At 41.8% G+C, this 25,079-nt stretch overlaps 1 protein-coding gene across 3 annotated transcripts in view; it reads left to right on the forward strand.

Annotated features, from left to right (window-relative positions):
* The window catches only part of WDR33 (WD repeat domain 33), a 414,563-nt gene that overhangs the window by 299,058 nt on the left and 90,426 nt on the right, over window positions 1-25,079 (forward strand). For all 3 annotated transcript variants that reach the window (XM_029615296.1, XM_029615295.1, XM_029615297.1), the window contains 4 exons: window positions 17,494-17,620; window positions 18,206-18,360; window positions 19,132-19,210; window positions 19,686-19,796. In XM_029615296.1, the coding sequence (XP_029471156.1) occupies window positions 17,494-17,620; window positions 18,206-18,360; window positions 19,132-19,210; window positions 19,686-19,796 (472 nt within the window). The remainder of the gene's footprint in view (window positions 1-17,493; window positions 17,621-18,205; window positions 18,361-19,131; window positions 19,211-19,685; window positions 19,797-25,079) is intronic.

A 25,079-nucleotide genomic window follows, 5' to 3' on the forward strand; every position in this document is an offset into this window, starting at 1 on the left:
AGTTTATTCTGGGAAGATTCAGTTTTAGCAATTACAAAACATTTGTATACAACAGGGATCAACAACCTATGGAATGTGTGCAATGAGCGACATGCAAGATAATTTTTCTGGCATGGCAACAATGGTGCAATAGAGCTTTAGAGCTTCCTGATCCCAAGATCATTTCATTTCATTTTCATTTATTAAAATTAATTTATCGCTTAACACATATGGCCTAAGCAATGTACAAAAAGGTAAAGCATTTATAATAAAAAATATATAAAAAACATAAAATCATCACAATATCTCGAGACACTACATTATACAGGAAGGTCAATACCGAAGTTCTTAATCAAATGCCTGTTTTAGCAAAAAACTTTTTAAAAGGAGTCAAAACTTTTTTTTATGCATTCAGACATTCTGAGCTCCATAGGTAGAGAATTTCAAAATATAGGCGCTGCAACCGAAAATGCAGACTCCCTTGTTGTCATAAGGCGAGCAAGTCTGACCGAAAGCACATCAAGCAGTCCTCATTGGTAAGATCTCAGTTGATAGAAACATAGAAATGATGGCAGAAGAAGACCAAACGGCCCATCCAGTCTGCCCAGCAAGCTTTCGCACTTTTTTTTTTCTCTCACATACTTATCTGTTTCTCTTGGCTCTTAGTAACCTTTTTTTATTCTATTTCCCTTCCACCCCCACCATTAATGTAGAGAGCAGTGTTGGAACTGCATCTAAGTGAAATAGCTTAATTTAGTTAGGGGTATTAACCACCGCAATAAGCAAGCTACACCCATGCTTATCTGTTTATTCAGACTGTGTAATTCAGTCCTTGTTGATTGTTGCCTGAATATAGATCAACCTTTCTTCATTCTCCCCTGCCGTTGAAGCAGAGAGCTATGCTGGCTTTGCATTGAAGTGAAATATCAGACTTGCTCCCCTGCCATTGAAGCAGAGGGCTATGCTGGATATGCGTGAATTGTCAAAATTTCCTCCCCTGCCGTTGAAGCAGAGGGCTATGCTGAATATTTATTTATTTATTTATTTAATATCTTTTATATACCGACGAACGTTGGGAACATCTCATCGGTTTACAGAGAACAGAACTTAGCAACAGGCTTTACATTTGTGAATTGTCAAATTTCCTCCCCTGCCGTTGAAGCAGAGAGCTATGCTGGATTTGCATTGAAAGTGAAGTATCAGGTATTTTTTGGTTTGGGGTAGTAACCGCCGTAACAAGCCAGCTACTTCCCTGCTTTTATGTGGTTGCAAATTCTTTTTTCCACATTTCCTCTTGCCGTTGAAGCATAGATCAATTTTGGAGTTGCATTATTGAATAAGGATATTTATATTTATATTTATATTTCCTTCATTCCTCTTGATAATATATCTCTAACCCTCCGTCAGTATTGCTCCCATGAGCTATTACTTCTCCCTGTCTATCTACTGATGTAATTATAAATATGATAAAGTTATCTATGTTTTTTAACAATTCTGAAATATTTAGACCTTTAACTTACCTATATAAATATTATATATATTCATTATAACTTTAACTCTGTTTAAACTGTTCACCTGATTTTTCAATGTATGCGTTGTTATAAATGTAAACCGGAGTGAAGGCCTCTACCAATACTTCGGTATATAAAAGACATATAAATAAATAAATAAATAAAATCTCCAGGTAGTAGCCATCATTCCCTCAAGCCACCCCCATGCCTCTTCTCTTCATTCACATCCTATAGACTTTATGGATCCACAGCATTTATCCCACACCCCTTTGAAATCCTTCACAGTTTTGGTCTTCACCACTTTCTCTGGAAGGGCGTTCCAGGCATCCACCACCCTCTCCGTGAAGAAATACTTCCTGACATTGGTTCTGAGTCTTTCTCCCTGGAGTTTTAAATCGTGACCCCTGGTTCTTCTGATTTTTTTGCAATGGAAAAGGTTTGATGTCTTTGGATCATTAAAACCTTTCAAGTATCTGAAAGTCTGTATCATATCACCCCTATTCCTCCTTTCCTCCAGGGTGTACATATTTAGATTCTTCAATCTCTCCTCATAAGTCATTCGATGAAGACCCTCCACCTTTTTGGTCGCCCTTCTCTGGACCGCCTCCATCCTGTCTCTGTCCCTTAGGAGATACGGTCTCCAGAACTGAACACAGTACTCCAGGTGAGGCCTCACCAAGGACCTGTACAAGGGGATAATCACTTCCCTTTTCTTACTCGATATTCCTCTCTCTATGCAGCCCAGCATTCTTCTGGCTTTAGCTATCGCCTTGTCACATTGTTTCGCTGACTTCAGATCATTAGACACTATCACCCCAAGGTCTCTCTCCTGCCCCATGCACATCAGCCCTTCTCCCCCCAGCGAATACAGTTCTTCCGGATTTCCACACCCCATATGCATGACTCTGCACTTCTTGGCATTGAATCTCAACTGCCATATCTTCAACCACTCTTCCAGTTTCCTTAAATCCCGTCTCATTCTCTCCACTCCTTCCAGCGTGTCCACTCTGTTGCAGATCTTAGTGTCATCCGCAAAAAGACAAACCTTACCTTCTATCCCGTCCGCAATGTCGCTCACAAAGATATTGAACAGGACCGGTCCCAACACCGACCCTTGCGGCACTCCGCTCAACGCCGCTCTCTCTTCAGAGTAAGTTCCATTTACCATCACACATTGTCTTCTGTCCGTCAACCAGTTTGCAATCCAGGTCACCACCTTGGCACTCACTCCTAAGCTTCTTATTTTATTCACCAGTCTCCTGTGCGGAACCGTATCAAAAGCTTTGCTGAAGTCCAAGTAGATGACATCGAGCGCTCTTCCTTGATCCAATTCCTTGATTACCCAGTCAAAAAATTCTATCAGATTTGTCTGACAGGATCTTCCCCTGGTGAATCCATGCTGCCTCTGGTCCAGCAATTCTTCCGACTGTAGATAGCTCACTATTCCTTCTTTTAACAGCAACTCCATTACTTTTCCCACCACCGAGGTGAGGCTAACCGGTCTGTAATTACCAGCCTCTTCTCTGTTTCCGCTCTTGTGAAGCGGGATCACCACCGCTCTTCTCCAGTCACTCGGCACCACTCCTGTTTCTAGGGATCTTTTGAACAGATCACACAGCGGACCCACCAGCACATCTCTGAGCTCCCTCAGTATCCTGGGATGAACCTCATCAGGCCCCATGGCTTTGTCCCCTTTCAGTTTCCTCAGCTCTTCCCATACATTCTCTACTGTAAATGGAGTTACATCTACTCCATTCCCCTCTAGTTTGTTAACTAGCAATGGTCCTTCTCCAGGGTCTTCTTTAGTGATGAGATGGTTCATTGGACCATGGACAGGAACTTGAGTTAATTTAAAGATTGTCATCCCGATATTATAGACTATTTGCTGTTGCACTGGCAACCAGTGCAGACTGTTAAGTGCAGGAGTAATGTGTTCATGCCGCTTAGTCCCAGTGATCAGTCTCGCACCAGAATTTAGCAGCAGCTGTAATGGATATAAGGATTTTAACGGAAGAGCTAAATACAGACCATTACAGTACTCAATGAGAGGAAAAATCGATGCTTGAACAACTGTATGGAAATCATGATTATGCAGAAGATGTCTTAATCCTGCTAGTACACGTAACTTAACCCAGATTTGATTATGGTTTCAATTTGAGGCTGAAAAAGAAAGAGAAGAGTCAATCAGGAACCCTATGCTTTTAATGGAGGCTTTAATTGAAAAGCTTAAGTTGTCAATCAGAATAGAATCCTGATGAAAAGTAGAATATCGTCTCTGAATTAATAAAAACTCTAGTTTGGACATATTAGGTGATAGTTTATTTTGGTGTAGCCATCGTTTAATAGAGGAAATGCAGATGTAAAGATGTTTCAAAGATTCAAAGTTGAGGTTTACCGAATGAAAAATTGTATGTTGGCAGCATAAATTTCGTACCTGTCACAAACAGTAGTATTCCATCCCACCGGTGACCAACAACCAATAGCTTGCTGCCAGCACACCACACTGCCTGCTGATAGGCTAAAATAGTGTGCAGCCAGCTACACATGCCAGACTGGGCTGGTCAGTTCCCACTCATGTTTTGCTGCAGTTTGCAGAACTTGTAAGTCCCCAGTAATGCAGACTTCAGGAGAGCTCCGCTGCTACCCAATCTGAAGGGGATCGATCAGAGGCCCCGCTGAACGTGGAAGCAGAAGCCTGGGACTCCTCTACCCCTAGCAGATCTTGCTCCCACTACTGACTGCAGCATCAATTGAGGAAAACGCAGGTAATGCTCCCTGCCTTTCCCCTCCCTGATGAAGGGAGGGGGCGGGGAGAGGGGCTGAGCCGAAGATTGAACTTTGGGGAAGAGGGGGGAGCATTGGGGAGAAAGAGGAGAGTGCTGAGTTTGGACTGGGGGTGTTGGGGAGGAGGAGGAGGAGAAGAGTGTTGGGCTTACACCTGTGGGGAGAAGAGAGAGCACTGGTGAAAAGGAAGAGTGTGCTGGCTTTGGACTAGTAGTGAGGAGGGGAGAAGGAAAATAGTGTTGGTCTTCAACCTAACTGAGGGGAAGTAGGGGAATATTGAGAAGGAGAGTGCACCTAGGGGAGGGGGGGCAGAGGAGAGCATTGGTTGGGGTTGCAAGTGACATTTTGAGAGTGGAGGTGGGGCAGGAAGGGTAAAAATAGAGGGAGGTTGGTATAGGGCTAGAAAGGGAGTAAAGTAGTGTAAGGAGTGGGAAGTTTGATGGGGTGGTGAGTGTTGTTTTTTGTATGTGGAGAAGGGAGGAGGGAGGTGTGTTGGGGCTGAAACTGGCATGCACTAAAGGCTAACTATTTATGTGAATGAGCCAGAGAAAGCTTGTGCGTACACACAAACACACACGAAAATCTGACAGTCTCAGTGACTGGAAGTCAGAAGCTTGCAGGTAGGTAGAGGAGGGGATGTTTTTATCCTTATTTTTAATTATTGGGTGTTTGATATTTGCTTTTTTTAAAGATATTTTATTGGTGTTTTTAATTATTGAATGTTAATCATTCATCAGCTGTTTTGAAATATTTATTCTTTGTATTAGTATAGTTTTACTTTATAATTGATGTTTTTATATTTATTGATTTCATTTGGTGTTTTATGAGAAATGGTGGTATTTTTGTTTTTAAAATTGTTGCATTGTGCACACAGTCTGGCTTGTTGCAGTTTTCAGTTCAGTATTTGCACAAACTTTATGGTCACTTTTTCTATATTTAATGAGGGTTTGTCTGTGTTGTATGTATGTGAGACTGAGGTGAGGTATTAAGCTAGCTAGCTAGCTGTGCATGATGTTTCTGTGTAGGGATCTATAGCAGCTTGACTGTTTTGTTTTCTGAATAGGAGGTGTATTGGTGTTTTTAGGGCCTAGCATAATAATTTTCAGTGTTGTAGGGTTGTTACTGTTTGAGTACTGGAAGCTAGTGCTGTTTTGGTATAGGTCCATCCATACCAATTTTATTAAAAAGAATCAATGTCACACATATCCATAAAGAGAAGAGAATATGTATGAGATGTATTTCCATTCACTGCCACCACTCACTGCATTTAAATGAATCTCATGCATATTCATTGTAGCTATTCTGAAAAACCCAACCAGCTTGTGGCACTCAGACTGGAGTTGCCTACCCCCAATTTAAATCTTTCACATTACTTAAAAAAGGTTACCTAGATAAGAACATAAGATAATGCCATACTGGGTCATCCAAGGGTCCATCAAGCCCAGCATCCTGTTTCCAACAGTGGCTAATCCAGGCCATAAGAACCTGGCAAGTACCCAAAAACTAAGTCTATTCTATGTTACTGTTGCTAATAATAGCAGTGGCTATTTTCTAAGTCAACTTAATAGCAGGTAATGGTCTTCTCCAAGAACTTATCCAGTCCTTTTTTAAACACAGCTATACTAACTGCACTAGCCACATCCTCTGGCAACAAATTCCAGAGTTTAATTGTCCGTTGAGTGAAATAGAACTTTCTCCGATTAGTTTTAAATGTGCCACATGCTAACCTCATGGAGTGCCCCCTAGTCTTTCTATTATCTGAAAGAGAAATAACCTATTCACATCTACCCTTTCTAGACCTCTCATGATTTTAAACACCTCTATTATATCCCCCCTCAGCCGTCTCTTCTCCAAGCTGAAAAGTCCTAACCTCTTTAGTCTTTCCTCATAGGGTATTAGACTACTTCTAGTTGAATATGTTGTTTTCAAATTATATATAAAAACTTCTTGTGCATTTAATAAAAATATATGAACAAAATTGTTTATATAAAAAGCAGAATTCTCCTCTTTGTAATCCACTTTTTCTTACCTGATTCCTCTGATGGTAATATAATTCAGTTTTATGGGGTCTTTTAACACACACATTTTATGCAGATTTTAAAAGAGAAAAAAACCTGTGTTTCCCTTTGAAAATTAGCAGCCACAAAGTATGCATGTTAAGAGTCTATATCTGCGTTTTGTGCAAGTGGCCAAGTAGGAGCAAAATAGTACACACGAGCCACTGCAAGGGTATTAGGAGTTGTAGGCAGACCTTGTACCTTCGCCTGCCCCCCCCCCCCCCCCCTTTCCTGTCCGGGCCCTGGCTTCAGCCTTGACCTTATTCACTCAAGGCCCCCTCTCTTACACACACTTATGTTCCTCGTCCCATTCATACTCACACCCTTACACAGACTTCCTCCCTCCCTCTCTCTCTCACTAACATCATGGCTCTCTCGTATAGACACAATCCCTCTCACTCATACACACACACAAACAGAAGCGCCGCTCATGGCCCGCCGAGACTCTTCTTCTCTGGGCCACAAGCAGGATGGATGCTGCTCTTGGCCTGCCGAGTGTATGTATTTCTTGGCTGCAAGCAGGATGGGTGTCACTTGTGGCCTGCCGAGTCTCTGCCACTCATGGCCTTGAGCGGGATGGGCTCTGCTTGTGGCCCCATATGCTTGCTCTTTGCTGCCCCCTAATGGCTGGCGCCCTAAGCAACCGCCTAGTTTGCCTATTGGGACATGCCAGCCCTGCCTATACATGTTCTGTTTTATTCTCCCGACCTAAACGCATTCACAGGAATGACTAAATGAAGCTGCACATACGTTTAGCTACATTTGAAGAGGGCAGTTTTCTGTCATGTCATTTTGTTACAGCCACTAACTTGACTACTAGAAAGAGCATGTGGGATATAGACACGGAAGAGACCAACCAGTGGTACTAAAATATTTATTATAACCCTGATACTTAGAGCACAAAATGAGAAACAATGATAAGCCAGTTCCACACACAATGTCTTTCTATGCCTAGCTATTCAGTAAACAGCATTACTTCTCAACCCGGAAGCCAAGGAAACAGGATGCTTCTGTCAGCTCCAGTTTTGCTGCTGCTATATTGTTACATAATAACAGTAAATATTGGCAGAAAAAGATCCAAGTGATCTGTCCAGCAATCTTTTGGTTTTGTTTTTTTGGTTTATTCTTGGGGTAATTGTTGCTCTGTGCAGGTTATCCCAGACAACATTGGTTACCCTTTTTTTATCTCCATCATTTAGCCACTAGTTTGTTACATTGAGACAGTTTTTATTTATATTTATTTGTATTTTTATTAATTAACTCTATTTTATGGCTGTTCACATTTGTTATATTTTGAATGTATTCTATGTTTATTTTTAATGTAAATTACTTGGATAATTTGCTTTTACTTGCAGTATATCAAATTCAATAAATAATAAGAATAAGAATCCTTTGTGTTTATCCCATGCCCTTTTGAAATCCAATACTGTCTTTGTCCTCACTACCTCTTCTGGGAGGGCATTCCCTGCATCCACCACTCTTTCTGTGAAGAAATACTTCCAAACCTTGGTCCTGGCTTGATCCCCTTGGAATTTCATATTATGTCAGACAGTATCACCCCAAGATCTCTCCCCTAGTCCATGCACATCAGACTTCCAGTTCCTTTGGATTTCTGCACCCAAAATGCACGATTCTGCACTTCTTGGTGGTGATTCTCAACTGCCAATCCTTCAACCATACCTCAATTTTTCTTAGATCACTTTTCATTCACTCTACTTCTTGAAATGTGGTCACTTTGTTGCAGATCTTAGTGTCATGCACAAAAAGACAAAATGTTTCTGTCTAACCCGTCTATAATATTACTCACAAAGATAGTGAACAGAACCAGTCCCAGAACCGATCTCTGAGGCATGCTGCTTATTGCTCTTCCCTTCTCAGAGAAGGTTTCATTTATGATGAATCGCTGTCATCTCTCAACCAATTTCTGATCCATTCCACCACCATAGGACTCTTCCAGGCTTTTCAGTGTATTCATGAATCTCCTTTGCTTGACAGTATCAAAGGCTTTGCTGAAATCCAAATAAATCACAAGTGCTCTTCCTTGATCTAATTTTCTAGTTTTCTCAATCAAAAAGTCAATCAGATTTGTCTGACCTGCTCTCCCTCTGTTAAAACAATGCTGTTGCAGATCATTCAACCCACTGCATTGCAGATAGTTTGCTATCCTTCCCTTCCCTTTAGAAGCGTCTCCATTAGTTTTCCAACCACCAAGGAAAGGCTAACCGTCTTGTAGTTCGAAGATCCTCTCTGCTACAACTTTTGTGAAGCAGGACCACCACCGCCCTTCTCTAATATTGCAGCACCTCTTCCATTTGTATGGATCTATTGAATAGGTCTTTCAGTGGACCTGCCAGCACCTCCCTGAACTTCTACAGTTCCCTGGGATGTATCTCATCTGCCACATGGCCTTGTCCACTTACAGTTTTGTTAGTTCCACCCAAACATTCTCTTCCATAAATAGAGTGGTATCTACCGCACTCTCATTCGTGCTCTTACCAACCAACAACAATTCTTCTTCAAGGTCTTCTTTAGTAAACACTGAAATGAAGTGATTTTTTTAATGCTTCTGCTTTTCTTCATCTTTCTCCACAAAGTGTCCCTTGTCTTGTTTCAATATTACAATATCACTTCTGGCCTTACTCCTTTCATGATATAACTGAAAAATGTTTTGTCACCTTGCTTTACCTCTTTGGCGATCCTTTCTTCTACTGAAGCTTTTGCCATCCTGATTACTTTTTTTCAGCTTCACCAGACACTCTTCTTGTGAGCCTTTTTTTTAATGTTTCTTTGTACTTTTTGAAAGCTGATCTTTTTGCCTTTATTTTTTCAGCCGCCTCTTTAGAGAACCATGTAGGTTTCCTTTTCCTCTTACTTGTATTCACTTTTTTTACAAAAAGGTTTGTTGACTTTGTTATATCTCCTTTTAATTTAGCCCACTGTTGTTCCAATTCTCTTATCTCCTCCTCCTAGCTCCTTCTTAAGATAATCCCCCATTTTAACAAAGTCTATATTTCTGAAATCTTATTTAATCCTGTTAAATGTATAACGCTCCGGCGTAAGTTCCTGTTCATTGTACACCGACGTGATATCTTTGATGAGCGGCGGTATATAAAAAACTATAAATAAATAAATAAATAAATAATAAATCCATGACTTTCATCTTTATGTGACTTCTATATCAAACCACACCGTCTGATGATCACTGGTGCTCAAGTGAGCACCTGTCCGAACATTAGAGATACTATCTTAAATTGTGAGCAACAGCTCCAGTATCCATCCTCTTGTGGGTTCTATCATCATTTGTCTAAGCAGAGCCCCTTGAAAACATCCACAATCTCCCTATTCTTTACAGATTCTGCAGCAGAGATACTCCAATCCAAATATATCTGGCAAATTAAAATATCCAATGAGCAACACTTCTCCCTTTTTATCCACCTTTTGGATGTCTTCAGCCAGTTCTCTGTCCTGTCTGATTCGGAGGCCTATAGACCACACCAGTGTAAATGGAAGTGCCATCAAAAAATTTTAAGACAGCCCTCAGTCCTTCTTTCTTCCCCCACATCCCCCTGCATTTCAGTTACCAGGATATTGTTTTTGATGTAAAGAGCTACCCCTCCTCCTTTTTTGCCCTCTCTAGCTTTCCTCAACAGGTTATAGCCCAGGATGGCCATATCCCATTCATAACTATTAACTTGTTCTTCTCGATCTTTGCTAAATAAACAAACTTACAATGCAACATACATAGAGAACCACAAACAATGAACACTTATCAAAACAGATCTCAAAAGTAGACCTGACAGACTAAAAGGCTTGGTGATCTTCCGCAAGCTCAAAAAGGGAAGAACTTTTTAAAATCCCCCCCCCCCCCCCCCCCTACCCCCATATCAGCTGTCAGTCACTGCTGCTTCACCTCTAGGGAATAGCACTAGTAATCACTCTTTAGAGTGGTATTTCACTCTCAAAGTGAAAACAGGGTCCAAGTACCACAAACAGTAATAAATTCAAGGACTGATTTTCTTAAGAAAATCAAGCAGTGGAAAATCAGAACTACAAGTCCATGCATGCAACTGGGCAAAATCAAGACTGACTCAGCCTGTTCTCAATGACCTGGAACCTTCTGGTAACCCTAATGGAGAATATATGAGGAAGTTTCAATTTTATCAGATACTCATCTACCCATTCATTTGTATTATCAGGCACAATATATTTTTTCCATAGACAAAATTAATTTAGATTTACTCTCTAATTAGTGCATTTTGGCTTAGAAGACTGGCTTCCATAAAGCATACTGCAGTCAATGCAGCATAAAGTACAGTGAAGGCCATCCTAAGTAGTAGGGTTCTAGGTGACAGTCCTTCCCATGTTTTTTATCTGGCAGCAAGCAAACATAAAATAGTATGCTACTGAGTAAATCTGAAAATACATCTTTTGTATTTAGAGCAGGATTGTATAATTAAATGAGTTTTTGGTATATTTTGGGTCTGATTTCCATCCTGTGACTATCGAAAAAAAGAGTCTTTGTAAATTAGACCCTCTGTTTGTGAACTCCAGTGAGCATTCAGAGATTCCATAATCTGTAGGTAAAAATATGTGAAATCAACAATGCACATGCATACCTTTATCTGCAGACAGGTTGGGCAATATTCAAAGCCCCCACTGCCACAGGTAACATACACTTTTATATTGCCCTTTAAATTTTGTATTTGTGGCAATGGAGGATGAAGCGATTTGCCCTAGGTCACAAGTGGTGACAGTGTGAGTAGCATACATAGAGATGAGGTCTGGGGGGGGGGGGGGGGTGTTAGGGAAACTGGAAATGCATATTTATGCATATAGTGGAGGAAAACCAGCAATGGCTCAGTCTGTCATTTTTGACATAGAATTTTCTCCAAAGACAAGCAGGATACATAGCCCTCACACACGAGTGACGACATCGGATGAAGCTCAGGTTCGGAATTGATAATATAAAGCTCTTTAGCATATTCTACTGAGCATGGGCGGTACTTCGGTGCTCTGGTGTCCACATGGGGTCCCTCCTGTTCTTTTTTTCTCCAATGGTCAACTTTTGTAGACCTCTGTTTTTTTCCCTCCTTTGAGGGAAAATTTCCTCAGAAAAGTGATTTTTTTCGGTGCTCTCTGTTGGGAGCTTTTCCCCTAGGGTAGGCTTTTCAACATCTTTAATGTTTTCTTAAATTTTTGCCTGTCAATTGTCTGCACTAGGGCATCAAAAGCATCTGCCTGTCTTTTCGTTGAAATTCAGTCATTTGATTTTGCTTAGGCCTTTTTATGTTCATTGTCCCAGAAGGAGAAGGTGGCCAAATTATGTCTATTACAGACCCACATAATATATGTGTGGTATGCCTGAGGAACAAGCACAACATTTCGGGTTGCAGCCCCTGCAAACAGATGACTCCTAGAGGACATAGGACCCGCTTGGAAAAGTTTTTCAAGTTAGATAGGTCTGATCTGTCATCATTGAAAGGCCCAGGAGCTGCACTAGATGCTGGTGTTGCATCAACATGTGGGAGGCATTGAGTTTTGCTGAAGTCAAGCATACTAAGGATTAGGCTTGGGATAGAACTATTTAAGACTTATTCAACTATCTGACTTGGCTGTATAAGTAACACTTTTAAAACGTATGTGGCTAAGTAGCTGCCTGTCTTTTTTTTTTTGTTTCTAATATCTTTATTGGAGTATGAAACATTATACAGGTCAAACCAACTATGAGATACAATAAACATTACACACACCACCAGGTTTTTTTCCTCCATCCCCCACCCTCCCCGTGTAGAGAACCTCTAGGAGAAGTATTGGTCAGCTGCTGAACCCATCATACCAGATTAGATATAACATATGTAGTGCAAAAGAATGTACCAGTTATCCTTGATACGGAATCTTGGACGATTCATCTACAGTCCATCTAGAGGGGCAATATCATGAACCGATTAGGATAGAGCCCCATAGTAATAAGCCCAAATCTCATGAAAGACACGTTTTTTCTGAGGGGTAAAATGCTTGTACATAGAACCGTATTCCAATTGGTATAATTCTGTCAAGAGAGCTAACCACATATCCTTTGTTGGGGGATCAGCGTGAAGCCATTTAAGCGATATATACTTTTTGCAATCAGGCAAGCTTTAGACATAAACCCCAAGTTATCTACATTAAGACTGATATCCCTAACATCGTTGTTTAGAATGCAAAGGGAACATGACCATTGAATATCAGTATGTAAAAGACCAGTTAAGTAATGACGTATTGAGTCCCAAAAATTGTTTATGGCAGGGCACTCCCAGAGGCAGTGGATAAGGGAGGCAGAAGGTCCTAAACATTTGAGGCAGATGTCCAAGTCTATAAATCCCATCTTGTAGGCACGCGCAGGGGAGTAGATGATGCGATGGAATATCCATTGTTGCAGTTTTCACAGTCCCACATTGTTAGTGATTAGATTAATAGACATATAAGAGTTTTTGAGCATATGTTCCTCCAGCTCTTCTTGACAATCCCGAGACCACTTAGGAAGTAAGCCCTTAAAGATTTGAAAAGATTGTACAGAATTGTAGAAGGCATACAAACAAGACATTGAGCCCTTTTGGGCCTGAAAACATGCAATTAAGGCGGAGTAGTTGGAATTATCGAACTTTCCCTCGGCACCACTTAATGCTTCCTGGACAGATGCCCATAGATATCCATATAATAGAACATGTTGGGGGCGAAGACCCAAGAGAGTTTGGCATTGAGCGAAGGAGTAGATCTGCCTTGTGTTAGAATCAATGAGATCACAAAGGGGCCAGTTTGGAACTACTGTAAACTGATGATGGGATGGAAGTGTGGATAAGGACATTAAAGACGATCCCCTCATAGGGTATTGGGGGGAAACGTGTGGGGACAGGCCTAGGAGAGTACGAGTGATCCTCCACACTTTCCTAATTGTTTTCAACAAGGTGAAGGGTAGTATTAACTTCTGGTAGGATTGAGTTGTAGCATGGAGAATATAGCAAGGATCTACCGGGGGCACACATGACTCGTATCAACTGAGGGTCCGTGTATTCAGAAGTTCCTAAAATCCAGTCCCCCAGAAACCGTAAATTAGCGGCCCATGAATATAGTTGAAAATTTGGAAGACCATATCCCCCATGGGATTTTGGTGCCATCATAGTGGTGTATGAAAGCTGGGCTTTCTTATCCTTCCATAGAAATTGTCACACTGCTTTCTGTAGAGTACGATGGTCTTGTTTGAGAATAAGGAAGGGCAGCATTAAAAGCTTATATAACAATTGAAGCGCAGTCACTATTTTGAGCACAGCTATACATCCCTGGATAGATAATGGTAGAGACTTCCAGCCCGTCAGTTTGTTCATCATCTTAGTAATCGTGGGGGGTATATTAAGATTATACCATTGTTTAGGATCAGCATGGATAATAATACCCAAATATTTGACAGTGAAGGTCGCCCATTTGACTAGAAAGTCAGCCCAAGTGGATTTTAAGGACCCCGAAAGATCCAAGGCCTCCGTTTTGTCTAAGTTCAATTTGAACCCAGCCAGAGATTGGTATTTTTCTTGTATATTATTTTTTATCCAACCCAACTTGTTTTTTATGTCAGTTATTGCATTCTCATTTTATATCATCATTTCTTTGTATTCACATTTCTCAATATTGTATTTCTCTGTACTTTGATATATAGAAGTTCAAATATTAATGAAAGCTTATTGCATATTAGTTGGACTGTGGAAAAAGGACTTAGGTAGTTCCAAAAGCTTGCATCTCTGAACATTTGTTAGCTTTATAGAGGTCCATATTCAGTCACTGGCCAGACTGCAGAGTTAGCCAGATAAACGTATTGTTACCTGCCGCACTGCCGGATGGCCGGCGCCGCCTACTGCCATTCCAGGGACCTCCTGGGGCTCTCTCATTGCGGCGGGGAATCCCTGCCGGCATTCTCTGGAGGCCTCCTGTCCCGCTTCTGCCGTGCAACTCCCCACATCACGGCAGGGACGCCGTCCAACGCACGGTCTGTGCCGGGCCCCCTTGGCACGTGAGCACACCACTTCCCCACAATTAAAGGGCCAGCGGCAGGAAATGTCTGCAGCCCTCAATGATGACATGTCAGCCAGGGGCCTATTTAATTCTGGCCCTGGCAAACTGTAAACGCCTCAGCAACAGGTCTTGTTGCTCCTCAGAGCTGCTGGTTGCCTCGTCTGGTCCTGATCCTGCTTCGTCTGGTCCCGGTCCCTCTCCGGTCTCCGCTCCTCATTCCCTCGGTTGGTTCTTCTGGTTTTGACTTGATTCGTCCCTGGATCCTGCTTCATCTGCCGCCTGCCCTGACCATCTGCTTGCTCATCGACTCTTCTTGCTAGCCGACTGCCTCCATCTCTGGGCTGTTCCTGGATTCTCCTGCCTGTTACCGGCCCTAACCTCTGGAACGCCTGACTTCACCTCTGCCTCCTGCCTTCTAGGATAATTTTTGTCGGAGACCTGCACCTAAGTTCTGCCGGCCCTGGCATCCAAGGACTCAATCTGTAGGGAACGAGGGCTGGTATAGGTGACGCTCCAGTTGGGTCTCCATCACCGGCATCTGCCTCCCGACAACGAGGACCTATCGGGGCCTCCCCCCTATAGGTAGCACCAACCTCGTCTCGGCTAGGGGCCACTGCTCCTTGTAACACTTATCTGGCTAACTTTGAAGGGATATTAAATGGTGCACTATTGAATATAGACGGCTATCTTAAAGACAGCAGGATACGTTTATCTGGCTGACTTTAGGATAGCTCTATGGCACGACCAGAGTTATCTGGATCTGATATCTGGCTATATTTGAATATCAGAGTTAGCTGGATAACTTATCCAGTTAGCTAACTCCTCCAAGAAATGCTTCCGGAATGCTCCAACATTATTCAGCTCAATTTTAGCCAAATAAAATATCCAGCTAAAGTTAGCCAATAAGTGCATCTCTACCCAATTTCTTTGTTGGTTTGCTTTAAACTCATTTTATTTTTGATGGATGGAATTAGTGATAACTTTTAATACATCTGCAACAAGCTTTCTAGAGTTATCCTCTCATCAGGTCAGTGAAGAAAGATCATATTTACATAGTGTTTAAATAGTACAATGTTATCTTAGTCTTAGGCTGTCTATATATCATTACAGTTCAATAAAGAATAGGGGGTGAGGAGGAGAATGCCAAAGATGATGAAACGGTAAAACTTTGCAATTGAAATGGCCTATATCTGATAAAGGTTGAGAAAGCCAAAGTCCTTATTAAGTCATTTTGTGCTTCTTTTGTTTATGAATACAGCTAATTAAGGAATAATCTATTTTTAAATATGAAATATGTTGGTGTTGATTTTCCCTGATGTTTTATGAATGACTCAGAAAAGTAGGAAAAATTTTCTTAAATTATAACCTAGAGTTGTACAACTTGGGGCATGTTTTCTTCTGAAATTAGAGCATAAGAATTGCTATACTGGGTCATACTGAGGGTCCATCATACCCAATATCCTTTTTCCAACAGTGGCCAATCCAGGTCAAAAGTACCTGGCAGGATCCCAAACAGTAGATAGAGCCCATGCTGCTGATGCCTAGGGGCAAGTAGTGGCTTTTCCAAAGTCTCTCTGGTTAATAATAGTTTATGGACTTCTTCAAGACCTTGTCCAAACCTTTTTTGAACCCAGCTCCACTAGCTGCTTTTACCACATCCTCTGGCAATAAATTTCAGAGCTTAATATTGCATCGAGTGAAAAAATATTTTCTCAGATGTGTTTTAAATGTGCTACTTCATGGAGTGTCCCCTAGTTTTTGTATTATTTGAAAGAATAAATAACCAATTCACATTTATCCCTTCTGCTTCACTCATGATTTTATAGATCTCTATCATATCCCCCACTCAGCCATTCCTTCTTCAAGCTGAACCAACCTAACCTTTGCAGCCTTTCTTCATGGGGGATCTATTCCATCCCTTTTATCATTTGTCTTTTGATATATCGGGGAAAATACTATGTTGTCTTTAGGCTATATATCCCTTCATGATTTTGCTTCTTTTCTGTTATTTTTACAAGCCTTAATTTTTGCGAGCACTGACTATTGTAATGCCCTGCTACTGGGTTTACCATACACAACAATTAGACCACTCCAGATACTGCAAAACACAGCAGCTAGAATTCTGACTGGAAAAAGTAAGAGAGACCATATCACGGACACCCTAATCGAAATACACTGGTTACCCATTGAGCAGAGAATACAATACAAAACACTATGTACCATACATAAATTAATTTATGACGAAAAAACAGATTGGCTGAACACAGCACTCTGAGTACAAGTCCCCAACAGGAACCTGAGATCAGCAAACAAAGCACTACTAACTACTCCCTCAGTCAAAACAGCAAGACTAACCCAAGTTAGGGACAGAGCCCTATCCTTAGCAGGACCTATATTATGGAACACCATGCCCTCAGAAATCAGATTGCAAAGAGACATTAAACTATTCAGAAAAAGCCTAAAAACATGGCTATTTGAACAAGCATATCACAAAGAGAATGGAGAATAGAATCCAGGGATACGCAGAAAGCGATGAGTTTGAACATCAATACGCTCCACCTACTCAATATGAGTATGTTTTACTCTTTTCAAACAGTAAGGAATAACATGTAGACTCTAATATACTTTAAAGCCGTTACTGATAAAATTAAGCATAAACTACCTCACTTACCAATTAATATCTATTACGAAACTATGTACCGTATCTTACAGGCACCTGTTAGTTGTTAAAATAAAACACATTTAAGCAACATTAATTTATGTGCTTCATTGTGAACCATTGTGATGGCTACTGGCTTAACGACGGTATAGAAGAGAGTTTAAATAAATAATAAATAAATAAATAAAACTTTTTTCTTCTCATCATGTGATTTGCCACTTTTAAAGAACTGTGGATCTTATCTTTACAAGATATTTGGAAGAATAGTATTTTTTCCTTTTTTTCATGTTTTATTCTTATTTTATTATGGTCTAGTCCTGTTTGTTTTCTGATTGAGATGTTAAGTCTTAAGCTTTTAAATTTAAAATTCAATAAATAAAAAGAGGTAAATTGTATTTTTCTAGTTTGTTGCTTTAGAGAGCAGAAACCTGTGTAACCAGTATAGTGTAATCTTACCTAATAGGACATGGTGCTGATGTGAAATGTGTGGATTGGCATCCAACTAAAGGGTTGGTAGTTTCCGGAAGCAAAGACAGTCAACAGCCTATCAAGTTCTGGGATCCGAAGACAGGACAAAGTCTTGCAACATTGTAAGTATTGGTAATTTAAAAACACTTGTTGATACTGGGCTAATATAGTGGCGTTCATGGAGGTCTGTGCGCAGGTTGGACTTGTAGTTTGTATATTTCTTTGGTTGATATTGAGAGTGTGTCAGGGTAGAGCATCCAGTTCCAGAACAAGAGGAGCTTCACACCGTTACCTTACCTAGGCTATTTTCCAGCTAACCATGCATAAAGTAAATGTGACATTTCAAACCATTTATTCAACCCAAAATGCCTATAGTTCATATTTTTTGCTTGCTGTAGTATTATGGTCCTACATTTTTAACAGGAAAGATCAAATACTTTGCAAGTAGGATTGTATAGTTTGCTATTGTGTTTGGGTAATATTGAACATTTTGGTTTTGCATTTGGTGAACAGTTTGTAGTATTTTGGTTTTTACGTTTGTTGAATAGGATGGATAAATGTACAAGAGGGAGTCAAATAAGATTAATTTAAGCATAACATCAAAACAGTTCATAATTATCTTGTTTGTTATCTTATTTGTTATATAATCCTTATATTTTGCTTAAAGATTTGTTTTGCTGCTTATTCTGTTTATCCCATATTTTTAGACATGCTCACAAAAACACAGTGATGGAGGTCAAGTGGAACCTTAATGGCAATTGGCTTCTCACAGCATCACGGGACCACCTCTGCAAACTTTTTGACATTCGAAATCTAAAAGAGGAGCTCCAAGTTTTTAGGGGTCACAAGAAAGAGGCCACAGGTGAAAGATCACATCACAACTCTTTTCTCATACATAACCAGAACTGTGAGGCACGGTGCTGCCCCACTGCTACTATCTTAGGGGTAGATTTTCAAATAGCGCGATTTGGCGTACTTTTGTTGGCGCATCAGGCGCCAACAAAGTACGCTGGATTTTAGTAGATACGCGCGTATCCGCTAAAATCCAGGATCGGCGCGCGCAAGGCTATCGATTCTGTATAGCCGGCGCGCGCCGAGCCGCGCAGCCTACCTCTGTTCCCTCCGAGGCCGCCCCTTACCTTTGTCGGGGGATTTACGCCTCCCGGAGGGAGACGTAAATCCCCGCGCGCCAGCGGGTCCGGAGGGCGTGGCCACGCCCCCGGGCCCGCCCCCGAAAAGCTACGGCCCGCCCCGAAAACGCCGCGCGGATTGGGCCCGCCCCCGACACGCCCCCCTCGGAAAACCCCGGGACTTACGCGAGTCCCGGGGTCTGCGCGCGCCGGTAGGCCTTTTGAACATAGGCGCACCGGCGCGCAGGGCCCTGCTTGCCTAAATCCGCCCGGATTTAGGCGGATTTAGGCGAGCAGGGCTCTGAAAATCCGCCCCTTATTGTTTAGTTTAATTGTGTGATGCTATGGATCTTGCCATTGGGTGGGTAAGCTTGTTGGTGTCTGTGGAGAACTTTGGTTTCAGTGTGTGTAGTTAAAAATGTTGGCATCGTTTGGTTTTCCTATCTCTCTGTGTGGGAAGATGAGCATATTAGCTTTACAGTTTGTATGTCTTGTTCTTACAGCTGTGGCCTGGCATCCTGTCCATGAAGGCCTGTTCGCTAGTGGAGGGTCTGATGGGTCTTTGTTATTTTGGCAGGTTGGGTAAGCACTATTTTCTTTTTTTTCAGATCAGCCTGTCACATATATCGACCTAAAAAGGGAAAGGTAGAATCAGTAAAGGCTACTGAGCATCATATCAAATACACTAATTGAGAGTCTCTAACAATTTGCAAAACAACCATAATACTATATAAAATCAAACTCATTCACTCTACATTCATAACATAAAATAGTCCATGATACCGGACTAAAAACATCATACACATAACTGATACTATTACATAGATAAGGTTTCTTTGTGTCAAAACACTCGTGCCAGTCCTGTAAGATAGAGGTAGGAGCACAGGAATACATGGAGACCTGGATTCCAGTCTCATCTCCACTGTAAACCTCTATACTGAAACTTAAATTTTTTACAGCTGATGTCATGTAACCATGTGGTTTATCATGTGTAGTATTATGTGCACAGTGATTCTCAGTAAATCATAATTCATAAGTTCTATCTGTTATATTGCAGAGTGGAGAAGGAGGTTGGTGGGATGGAGATAGCCCACGAGGGAATGATTTGGAGTCTGGCATGGCATCCTCTTGGGCACATCCTTTGTTCAGGCTCCAACGATCACACCAGGTATAAGAGCTTGTATTGAACAGGGAGAACAAAGCTAGAGACCACTGAGTCAAGTGCGTACCATTCTTCCTAAACACCCCCCCCCAAAAAAAAAAACCCCCCAACAACAGTGCAGATGTATTATGGGAAATGCTGCTGGCAGATTGATGCATGCCCATTCCAGTATCTCTAATGCTGTATGGTGAGTGCATCAAATACTCTTTGGTATGTACCTAACCCTTTTCTGTTCCTTCCTTGACCTGTCAGTACAGCAGTTTCTGTTCCTGTTGAAACTCAAAAGCCACCTGTGAATAACTATAACCACCTTTTTACGTTTCCTATACAAATGAAATATGATGTCTTTCATGAAATTCTTTCCGATTCCAAGATTACTGTTCACTTTTTTGTTGGTCTGCTGTACGTAGAGTGCCTGATGAGGTACCTACTAACCAGTATCCTGCATTCTTTTTTTGCTTGCATACTCCATTTATTGTGTGAAGCTTTGTGACATGTTTAACCCTTTCTTTTCATCCTTCCAGACCATCTCCTCTGACTCATTAGGAAGATACTATGTGTGATCTCCTATATTTTCCACTTTCTCCCACACTGCCCTCTCTATATATAGACATAACACTGCAGCAATTTACTTTGGTTAGTGGAATTTGCTCCATTGTTGTCAACATTACATTAGAAATTGCTACAACATGGGAAATTTTTCAATGCTGTAGGTAGTTTGCAGGTCTATGGACACTTTTCAAGCTAGTTTTCAAAGGGAAACTACATTTCTTTGAAAATTGGGTTTGGCAAAATTGTACCCATGGATTTTGCTCCTCCTTTCCTGCCGGAGCAAATTTGGTGTGAAAAAATACATGCAGGAGTTTCGAAATAAAATCCTTGTGTATACTTTCCTTCCCCTGCCTCGTCTCTTTTCTGCACAGCTAAAAATACACTCAATGTGAAACTGTGTAGTCTAGGGAATTTACATAGATAATTGCATAGTTACCCAGACAAATTCCTTTTCAAAATTGCCCTCCCTGTGCAATTATAGTGGTATATGTACCCCCCTTTTCAGTAGTAGGAGTCCAAAGAGCAGATGGATCAAATATTATCTCAGTTATTTGATTTGGAGGGCAGGTGCATATTGACAGTAAGGTTATTAGGGGGTATAGCAACTGTTCTTTGATGTTTATGCACTAAATGTTGATTCTCCTGCCTTTTTTGAAGCGATAGCTAAAGTTGGAGCAAGGGGATATCCCTCTTGTAATGGGGAGTGACTAATCAGCCCTTAGACTTCATACTTGATTGGCAATCTACTTGTAAACCTGTGCTGACCAAAGCACTGACTATTCTTAAAGTACTGCAGGCAGAACAGGGCCTGGTAGCTCTTGGCATCTTTTACATCCCACAGAGAAAGAATATACTTTTTTTTCCTTCCCTCACCAATCTTATTCCAGGATTTTTTTTTTTTACTTCTAAATCTTTATTATCTAGGATAGACAGGGCTGAAGTTTTGCCCGTTTTAGTGTCTGATCATGCTGTCATTACTCTTTCAATTTCCTTATGGTAACCCCAGTCAATTTCTCTTTTATGGAGGTTCAGTTCATCCCTGTTGGACGATCAGACTTTTGGATGTCTGTCCTTATTTCTGAATATTTCTCTATTAATGAATCTGCATCTTTGTCTACATCACCTGTTTGGGATGCTTTCAAAGCCACTAGCCATGGAAAGATTATTGGTTATATGGCATATTACAATAAGTAAATCAGCTTGAGAAAGAAATTGCTTTTTTGGAATTGGAGCATATCCGGGATTGTTCTTGCATGATTCTCATGGAACTTCATTAATTGAAATATCAGTATAGCACATTGCTAAGTCAGAGGGCTGAAAAGAGTATTTTTATGAAAAAGCTTGCTGTTATTCTGAGAATAATAAATCTGGCAGGTTGTTAAGATTTGCCACACTGGGTCAGACCAAAGATCCATCAAGCTCAGTATCCTGTTTCCAACAGGGGCCAATCCAGGTCACAAGTACCTGGCAAGATGCTTTAAAAGTTGTTGACAAAATACTTAGCTGTGCAGAAAAATAGATCCTGGATCCCTGCTATTAAAGTTATTCCAACATTAACTATTACTCAGGATTCTGAAATTTTGCATCAGTTAGGAGAATACTCCTCTGAAATTCCAGATGCATTTGTGGCTAGAGATGCCTTTCTAGTGCAGCTGCAATATCAAGCTCTGTCAGAGGGCATTAAGATTTTTTAATTTCCTCCTATCAGAGAAAGAGATTGAATTTCCTAAACACAAGGCCCCTGGGCCTGATGGATTTCCAGTTGAATTCTATAGATCTTTTAATTCATTATTGGCTCCTAAACTTAGTGATGTATATCAATCCTTTTATGATTTAAGTATGGCTAATGGTAATTTCTTTGAGGCACTTCTGGTGTTATTGGAAAAACCTGGTAAAGACTTTTCTTAGCGTCCAGTCAGATGAATCCAGAACATGTGGGTTATGCACCTCTACCAGCAGATAGAGACTGAGCAAACTGACATCTCAGTATATATACCCCTGCATTGATATCAGCTTGCCAGTATTCTCCATCTCCAGCAGATGTGGACATGCATCTCTCTACTAGTGATTGCTTCATTTTGAGAATGGAGAATTAAGGAAATAAATTTGCCCCACTCTCCTGCAGTGATACCAAATGGTCCCTCCCACAGCTGAGAATTCCTGAGGAGAATTCTGTGGTCCCTCAGATGAGTGCCTTGGTCCAGTAGCTGGTTTTCAGCTGGCGTGGACTTAGCTGCTTAAGCAGCTGAAAGGCAGCAGGTGCAGGAAGCCGAGCACGGCAGTGATGGCACATGCCCTCTCCCCCTGCAGCTGGAGACTGGTGCTTAGCCAGGAAAGGCTGAGCTCCGGTAAGTTTAAAAAAATATATATATACAGAGACTTAGAAGGCTTTTGTTGTGTAGGGCTTCCTCCTTCCCCTGGTCTCCATGCTCAGAGCACTGTTGCGCCATTCGTTCCGCTCCATGGGAGGTCAAGGGACATGGGCAACCTTGTGGGTTGAGCAGCCTCCTTAGGCTAGGACCTGCTCTGAAGCTTTTTCGCTGCATGCCACATGGTAGGCTGCAATGGCATTTTGCATGCTTTCTCAGGCTGCCCTCTACAGGATTGTCAGTTCGGTATGTGCATCTAGCTGTGCATCCAGGTTGTCCCCTGTTTTTGGATGCACAGTCAGGTCTTATAGTCTGTACTTCCAAGTTAAATGGCGCTGTAGTGACCACATGCTTACCTGCATGCAAAAGTTGTACTGTGCGCTTAAGTTGCTTTGGCGGCGTTTATCTTTGGGACACCTAAGTCTTGGACGCCAAGTTAGGCACCTAATTTTTGGGCGCCTAAGTTGGACACACACACATATATATATATATATATATATATATATATATATATATATAAAAAATAGCTAGACGCACGCCTCCAGCCGCTCAGTGCACTGTCAGCCATAATGCTGCCTATACCTAAGAAGCCTAAGCACCTTTCTCTTTGCACTGCCTGTCATATTAGGGCATCTCAGCCAGGAGTGCCTGCTAACATGTGCCAGCGCTATTTGGAGGCTCAGGGAGAATTATCTTCCTCTGATTTCACTAAACCTAGTTCTTCCCAGCCGGTCGTAGGTTTGAGTAAAGATAACTCAGGTGGGGCGCCTGAATTTGGAACTCCCCTATCTGGTTCCTCAGCAGGGGATGGTAGCTCAGTGAGTATGCTTCAGGTGCCTCCTGGTTTGGACACCTCTACTTTTTCATGGGTAGAATTTTTCCAGGGGTTGCAATGTTTTCTTCAGGCTCAGTCTTCAACCCTGTCCAATGATCCCAGAGCAGAGGCGCAGATAGGAACCTTGCCTGGACCTTCTGCTAAGTGCCGGCAGTAGGATCTAATAGAGATCGGGATGGCACGGATGATGATGCCGATCCTGATGGTGAAATTCCTCCAGGATTAGAACCATATAGAACTATGCTACAGTTTTTTCCTAGAGATGAACTGCCAGCTCTGATCTCTCAGACCCTGGAAATGCTCGGGGTTCCTGGGGCAGATTCCAGGTCTTAGCCGAAGAGAAATACAATTTTGGTTTCCTTGCATAAAGCCTCTTTTTTTTTCCCTGTGATGGAGGCCATTCAAGAATTGATTGATCTTGAGTAGGCTAATTTCAAAGGGTTTTTGGAAGGCCTGTCCCCTCTGGATCCAGTGGTAAGAGAGTGCTTACATGGAGGCCATTCAAGAATTGATTGATCTTGAGTAGGCTAATTTCAAAGGGGTTTTGGAAGGCCTGTCCCCTCTGGATCCAGTGGTAAGAGAGAGCTTACATTTTCCGAAGATAGATACACTTATGTGGGCAGTCTCCAAGCGGACGACTATTCCCATGGAAGGAGGAGCGGCCTTGAAGAATGCTCATGATAAAAAAGATTGAGTCTGTCCTTAAGAAAGCATGTGAAGCTGTGCAAATGACCTTGCTGATCGCTACTTGTTGTTCCTTGGTGGCTAACTCTTGTTTGCTTCTCTCCCAGGAGGTTGATGACTCTGGGTTAAGCTCCAAGGCAGTTATGGAACCAGCTGCTGCCTTCTTGGCAGATGCGGGCTGTGATTTGGTCCTCACTTCAGCCAGAGGAGTGGCTTCTACAGTAGCAGCCAGGCATGGTCGGCCAATGCGACCTCCAAGGCTAATCTCATCAAACTGACCTTTAACGGCTCATTTTTATTTGGGAGAGAGTTGGAGAAACTGGCCAGTAAGTGGGGCGAATTTTCGATTCCTCGTTTACTGGAGAATAAGAAGCAGACAGTGTTCCTTTAACATGAGAAGTTGTGCTTGAGGATCCAGGTGTTTTTGACTCTATAGAGGAATGACCTTCAGAGGACTCGACCTTTCGATAGGTCTCAGTCCTTTCCTCCTAGACAACCCAGAAGGGGTGCAGGCTCAGGTAGTACAACTTCCCGAGCCTTCCAATGAATGTTTGCTGACCCACTCCCGGAAACAGGAGATAGGGGATGCCGCTCTCTCTTTTATCAAAGGTGGGTTGAAATCTCATCAGATCAGTGGGTCTTGGAAGTGATGCGAGAAGGATATGCGATGGAGTTTCTCAGTGTTCCTTGGGACGTGTTCATGGAGTCTCCCTGCCACTCCCCGCAGAAGAAGCAGGCAATGGAGATTCTGGACCTCAAAAGTGTCAACTGTTATCTGCGGGTGAAACTTTTTCGCATGGAAACTGCGCTTGATGATAATGGGAGTAGCTGCAGCAGAGTTGAGAGAGG

The sequence above is a fragment of the Rhinatrema bivittatum genome, chromosome 9 (genome assembly GCF_901001135.1).
Source record: "Rhinatrema bivittatum chromosome 9, aRhiBiv1.1, whole genome shotgun sequence".
Taxonomy (NCBI): Eukaryota; Metazoa; Chordata; class Amphibia; order Gymnophiona; family Rhinatrematidae; genus Rhinatrema; species Rhinatrema bivittatum.